This window comes from Chiloscyllium plagiosum, chromosome 16 (genome assembly GCF_004010195.1).
Source record: "Chiloscyllium plagiosum isolate BGI_BamShark_2017 chromosome 16, ASM401019v2, whole genome shotgun sequence".
Taxonomy (NCBI): Eukaryota; Metazoa; Chordata; class Chondrichthyes; order Orectolobiformes; family Hemiscylliidae; genus Chiloscyllium; species Chiloscyllium plagiosum.
In genome coordinates this window covers 68,366,395-68,373,761 of record NC_057725.1, presented here as the reverse complement: position 1 = coordinate 68,373,761, position 7,367 = coordinate 68,366,395, and the positions used below count along the sequence as shown (strand labels likewise).

Here is a 7,367-nt window from a genome sequence, read left to right as displayed (position 1 = left end):
GGAAGGAATGGGAGAGATGGGGGAGGAATTGGAGGGGGAGGAATGGGAGGGTGGGAGAGGATTGGGAGAGAGAGGCAATTGCACAACATTCAGTTGCTCTGTGTTTGATTACTGTTGATGACTGATTGACCTGTCCTGAGTATGGACACAGAGAAAATTAGATATATTCTAGGCACTGCCGGGAGGCAAAGCTGCAGCATGGAGCAGACATTTGAAAGCACTGAGAAATTAAACTTGTTGCACTCCTGTAAACTAGTGTAAGCTTTGCAAAGATCTGAGATCAGGTATACAGCTCAGAGGAAATGAGAGGTACAGAGCAGGAGTGAAAAAGAGAGAAAGAATGAGAGAGAAAGAGAAAGGGGAGATCAAGAGACAGAACAAGAAAGGGAGGTGGAGAGGGAGAACGAGAGACAGCAAGAGAAACAAAAGAGAGTAGAGAAAGAGAAAATATGACAGAAAGAATAAGACAGGGAGGGAGAAAGAAAGAGAGAAAACAAAAATAAGATAGAGTGAAAATGAGAGGGAAAGAAAATAAAAGTGAGAATGAGAAGTGAGGGGGGCAGAGAATGGGGACAAACAGAAGTCAGACATGCAAGGAGATGGCAGGGGAGAAATGAGTGAGGGGTGAGTGCTCTATAGTTTGGGAGGGAGAGGGTAATAGTGAAGGGTAGAAATGAGAGTGATACTGGTGCAGGGGATAATGCCAGGGGTAGACAGTGAGAGTATAGGAGTGGGTGAATGAGTGAGTGTGTGAGGACTGTTGTAGTTAGGGAGGAAGTTTAATTGGGAGGGAGCATAGAGATGTAATGTAGGGGATAGGGAGGGGCCGATGAGCGATAAGCGAGAAAGAATCGGAGGGTACATACTGGGCGAATCTCCTCTCGGTCGAGTTTCCGCCGGTACAGCAACATGGCGTGAATGGTATTCCCAGCTCGAGCTGCCTGCTTTGTTGTTGGAACAATGTACAAATAATCCTGAAAAAACCACAAAGAGTTACTGGCTACAGGCATGTACACAGGCACAAATGCACATAAACACATATACACACAGGCGGACACACACACAAACACAGATTCTCTCACGCATGTGTAGGTACTAACACATTCTCACAACCATGTACACACTAACACACACACACGTAGGCACTAACACACATTCTCTCACGCATATGTCAGCACGAACACTCACATTAACAGACACACTCGTGTAGGTACTAACACTCACACTAACACACACATTCTCCTACACAAACGTCAGCATTAACACTCACACTCGTAGGCACTAACATTAAAACTAACAAACACTTACTTACACTAACACACACATAGGCACTATCATTCACACATAGGAACCATCACTCTCACACATCCATTCACAAACACCTGCTCACACTCAATCCACTGGACGGACCGCAGGGTGTTCTTGGGCAAGGCAAAGGTGTCTGTCTCGTGATCAATACCTCCTGGTTCTCAAACGTAGCAAACCTGGCGAGATACTGCTCCCCGGACCCAGAACATCTAACGGTGAACTGCCATCCATATTCTTACTGCAGGAATTTATTTCTGTTATCCTGATAGTAGTTTACATCCCACCCCATGTGAGAGTGAAGAGTAGACTTAATGAAATGTATACTGCCACAAATAGTCTTGAGACGGAATACCCTGAAGCCTTGTGCATCATAGTTGGTGACTTCAATCAGGTCAACCTCAAGAGTGCATTATCAAGATAGCATCAACATCTCCTGTGCATCTGGAGGTCCAAACACCCTGACCATTACTACACAACCATCAAAGATGCCTACCGTCCCATTGCCTGCCACATTTTGGTGAATCAGACCATAAGGCTATACTCCATCTCCCGGCTTACAAGCAGAAATTGGAGCATGAGGATCCAGTACAGAAAGTCGTACAATGCTGGTCTAACTGAATGGATGAGCTGCTTTGGACTGGTCCATATTCAAGAACTCAGTGGTCAACTTAAATAAGTATACCACTACTGTCACAGACTTCATCAGCAAGTGTGTAGAGGACTGCATACCAAAGAGGTTAATCTGAGTTTTCCCCATGGATGAACCAGACATCTGAGACGTCAAGTCTGGTGACCCTGACCTATACAGGAAATCTAGGTACGATCTTCACAAAGCTAAAGATGCCAAGAGACAATATCAGACTGAAATAGCTTCCCAGACTAACCACACAAACACATATTGACTAGAGCAAGGCTTACACAATTTAACTGGCTACAAAATGAAGTTGAGTAGAATCGCTGACAACAATGCATCTCTCTCCAATGAGCTCAATATATACTATGTTCATTTTAAATAGAAGGTCAGTGAAATGATGTCACCCACACAGAGAGACCCAGGGGCACCTGTACCCACAGTCCACGCCACAGACATCTGATTGGCAGCATGGTGGCTCAGTGGTTAGCACCTGGACTCAATTCCAGCCTCGGGCGACTGTCTATTTGGAGTTTGCACATTCTCCCCGTGTCTGCATGGGTTTCCTCCAGTGACTCCGGTTTCCCCCCACAATCCAAGAATGTGCAGGTTAGGTGAATTGGCCATGCTAAATTGCCTGCAGTGTTCAGGGATGTGTAGATTAGGTGCATTAGTCAGAGGAAACGTAGAGTAACTGGGTAGGGTGGGATTCTCTTCAGAGGGTCTGTGTGGACTTGTTGGGCCAAAGTGGCCTGTTTCACACAGTGTAGGGATTCCACGATTGTTGAGTGTGAACCCACGAACAGCGACTGACCTGGACTGAGTCCCCAGCTCTGCACTCAGATCCTGCGCAGAACTAGCTGGTAGGAGTATTTGCAGACATCTTTAACCTTTCCTTACTCCGATGTGATATTCCCATCTGCTTCAAGAAGACCACTATCATCCCGGTGCCAAAGGAAAATCAGGCAATGTGCCTTAATGGCTGTCGTTCGGTGGCTCTGACACTCGTCATTTTAAGTCCTTCAAGAGGACTTGACACACATCAACACCAGCCTCCCAGATTGCCTTGATCCACTACAATTTGCCTACCAGAACAATAGATCCATGCAGGACACCACCTCCATGGCCCTACACACATCCCTGGTATATCTGGATAACAAGTACAGTTATGTCAGAGTCCTATTTATTGACTTCAGCTCTGCCTTCAATACCATAATTCCAATCAATCTCATCTCCAAGCTCTAAGACCTAGGACCCTGCTCCCCCCTCTGAACTGATTTCCTGACCCACTGACAGCAGTCAATAAGGATAAGCAACAACTCCTCCACACCAGCACCCCGCAAGGCTGTGTACTCAGTCCCTCATTATACTTCTTATATGCACACGATTGTGTGGCCAAATTGAACTCTAGCTCCATTTCCAAATTTGCTGACACCACCGTAGTGGATCGGATCTCAAATAATGACAAGATACAGTAAAGGAAAAGAGGTAGAGAGCTTAGTGGCATGGCTTAAAGACAACAATCTCTCCATCAATGTCAGCAAAACAAAGGAGCTAGTCATTGACTTCAGCATGGCATGAAACAGGCCCATATGCTCAGACAGGTTGATGTTAAGAAGGAGGATGTGCTGGAAATTTTGAAAAACACAAGGATGGGTAAGTCCCCTGGGCCAGATGGGATATACCTAAGGTTGCTACGACAAGCAAGGGAAGAGATTGCTGCATTTTTGGCGATGATCTTTGCGTCCTCACTGTCCACTGGAGATGATTGGAGAGTGGCAAATGTTATTCCCTTGTTCAAGAAAGGGATAACACTGGGAATTACAGAGAGACAGGGTTTATGATTATTTAGAAAAGTATAGTTTGATTAGAGATAGTCAGCATGACTTTGTGAGGGACAGGTCATGCCTCACAAACCTTACAGAATTATTTGAGGATGTGACAAAACACATTGATGAAGGTAGAACAGTGGATATGATGTATATAGATTTTAGAAAGGTGTTTGATAAGGTTTCCCATGGTAGGCTCATTCAGAAAGTAAGGAGGCATGGGATACAGGGAAATTTGGTTGTCTGGATGCAGAATAGGCTGACCCATAAAAGACAGAGGATGGTGGTGGATGGAAAGTATTCAGCCTGCAGCTCAGTAACCAGTGGTGTTCTGCAGGGATTTGTTCTGGGACTTCTGTTCTTTGCAATTGTTATAAATAACTTAGACAAGGAAGTGGAAGGGTGGGTTAGTAAGTTTCCGATGACATGAAGGTTGGTGGAGTTCTGAATAGTGTGGAGGGCTGCTGTTGGTTGCAACAGGACATTGACAGGATGCAGACCTGGGCAGACAAGTGGCAAATGGAGTTCAACCTGAAAAGTGTGGAATGTTTCATTTTAGAAGGTCGAATTTGAATGCAGATTATAGGGTTAAAAGCAGGATTCTTGGCACCGTGGAGGAATAGTGGGATCTTGATGTCCACATCCAGAGATCCCTCAAAGGTCTATCACTCACTTGCACACACTCACACAAACTATCGTTTTTACATGCATACTATCACTCACATGCAGACTAACACAAACACACAATTACAAACTTTCACATTCCATGCACACAGACTCATCTCACAGACACACTTGTCCATGTACTAACACACACACACACTGACACATATATAATCTTTGACAGATTCACACACACACACACAGACAGAGATACACTCAGACACATACTAACACATGCACTCACACACATACAATCTCACAGTGATAGACGCACTGACCCACACACACAACTCTCAGTTATATATCCACACATTCACTCATAAAAACACATACTCACACCTATCCACACGCAAATATATACACAGAATCAGATGCACATAGATACACACGTAACAGCTAGACTCACCATTGCATAGTAATTGCTGTTCACCATGATTGGTCCACGTCCTCGCAAGTAGACATACTCCTCCCACCAATCACTGACCTGTCCAAGCAGGGTCAAATCAGGCAGGGTTACAGATCACTGCCCTACACTTTTATTACAGTGCCTAACCTCTTACCCTGACCTCTGACCCACAGGATCCAGACACTGAGTGGCCTCAGGTACCTCATCCTGATCCTGACCCCAGCTGTGGCTGACTGAGAGGATGAGGGGAAGGTGGTTTCACAGGAACCCAAAAGCACCAGCACCCAGCTCTGGGCAGGAGGTACCAACTCCAAATAAGACCCAAACACCCACACTGACTGCAGGTGTGTGTGTGTGTGTGTGTGTAGGGAAGGGGTAGAGGTGGGGGAGAACAACAGAAGACAACAAAGAAAGAATTGGCAAGGGACAATGGCTGTTGGAGTGAGTTACAGGGAGAGGAGAAAGGGAGTGTCAGGGAGGTTCCGCTCCTCTTTATAGAAGTTTGGACGGTACAGTCTGAGAACCAATGGACTGTGGCCATTCTCAGCTCAAGCTGCTTCAGGAGCAGGTATCAGCTCATGCTCACTCTGTCACAGCAGCTGGCTGGGCGGAGGGGGGATGGCAGAGCACGCAATGGGAAATGCCAGAGCTGAGCTCAGGAATGGGCACTGGGTCTTCAGGAAGGGGCTACCTGCTCCCTCCAGTGGGGGAGCCTGTTAATGACTGTGGCTTTCCAAGTGCAGTCACCCAGAGCCCCGAGCCGGGGCTTGGGGACCAAGGCACAGGTGATCAATAACTCGAGAACCTGACCCACATATAGGCTGCATTCACTCACATAGTTGGTGGCCCACCATGATTTCAGCTTCAGGTACCACTGCAGCCTTGGCGCTGTGTTCAGCTCAAAGTCCCGGGCGAGTGCCTGCATCCGCTTGAATTTCTCCTCATCCAGAAGTGGCTGCACTGACTCCAGGTACTGCAGAGAGCAAAAGAGCAAGTCAACCTCAGCAAATCCTATCCACATCATTTCCCAGTAATACATCCCCACCTTACAGCCTTGGCATCACTGGTGGGCCACAGAGGACCTCTGCTGGGATCACTGGGAATCCAGCTCTGATCTGTGCTGGGATCACTGGTGATCACCTGATGACCAGTGCTGGGATCATGGCTAATACCTCTGTGTTCTCTGTGAGGATCACTCACAATCACACTGCGATGCCTGCTAGGATCCCTCACGATCCTGCTGTGATCTCTGCTGGGATTACTGACCACCACTGTGTGATCTCCGCTGGAATCACTGGTGATCCCTCTGTATTCTCTGTTGGGATCATCAGCCATCACAGTGATCTCTGCTGGGATTACTGGTAATCTTGTTATGATGTCTGCTGGGATCACATTACATTGTCTCCATTACAGAGTGTGCGGCCACCCCACCATCCCTAAACACACAGACAGGCAGGACCTATTGCAGACGGTGGGAGGGGGAGCAGATATTTTAATATGGTCATGGGCATCAGTGGCTGGGCCAGCATTTACTGCCCGAACCTAATTACACTGAGGCTGATTAAATGCTGTGGGAGTGGAGTCACATGTAGGCCTGACAGGGTAATGACGACCACTGTGGTTGACAGCAGTGTCCAACCCATTTCCCGCACCTCTGTCCCCACCCCTTCCCTTCCCTCCCACAAGAGTGACAGGATCCCCCTTGACCTCATCTACCAGCCCAGCAGCATCCACGTCCTAAGGATCATTCATAACTATTTCCATCATCAGACACACGTTCCCCTCCCCTCCCTTGTCAGCATTCTGCAGGGACTATTTCTTCTGGGACACCTCAGTCTGCTCCTCCTCCATTCCCAACACCTACACCAGCCAGACAATATGGTACTGAACCCTGCTCCATCCACACACACAGGGTCCAGTGTGTGCACACGCATACACGCATACTCTAATACTCTAACACACACAGTGCTTCACAGGATCAGGAAGGAGATCACATCCGGAGTGAGACACAGGGAATGTGTAGGCACTGTGGGAATTCGGTGCAGATGGGATGAGGTTTTCTTTTGCCTGGTTATTTGATTCCTACTTTCTCCAGGCTAAATTGAAGCCCAGGATTGGGTACTCAGCACTACAGAAAGAGTGACATCACAAGAAAACTGTAATGGATCAGTACCTGGTGCTATGATGTTGTGGCCATAAGAGAGACATGGGTGTCTCAGGGGCAGGAATGGTTGCTGGATGTTCCAGGGTTTAGAGCATTTAAAAAGAATAGGGAGGGGGGGAAAAGAGGAGGGGGTGTAGCACTACTAATCAGAGAGGGTATCACAGCTACAGAAGCTTCCATTGTCGAGGAAGATCTGCCTACCGAGTCAGTACGGGTGGAAATTAGGAACAGCAAGGGAGCAGTCACCTCTTTAGGGGTTTACTACAGGCCCCCCAATAGCAGCAGGGAGATGGAAGAAAGCATAGCTCGGCAGATTTTGGAAAAGTGTGGACGTAATAGGGTTGTTGTAATGGGTGACTTTAACTT

At 47.2% G+C, this 7,367-nt stretch overlaps 1 protein-coding gene across 2 annotated transcripts in view; it reads right to left on the bottom strand.

Annotated features, from left to right (window-relative positions):
- The window catches only part of LOC122557989 (carnitine O-palmitoyltransferase 1, liver isoform-like), a gene marked incomplete in the record, with an annotated part of 56,366 nt that overhangs the window by 26,813 nt on the left and 22,186 nt on the right, over nt 1-7,367 (bottom strand). For both annotated transcript variants that reach the window (XM_043706290.1, XM_043706291.1), the window contains 3 exon segments: nt 867-974; nt 4,838-4,915; nt 5,673-5,810. In XM_043706290.1, coding sequence (XP_043562225.1) covers nt 867-974; nt 4,838-4,915; nt 5,673-5,810 — 324 coding nt within the window.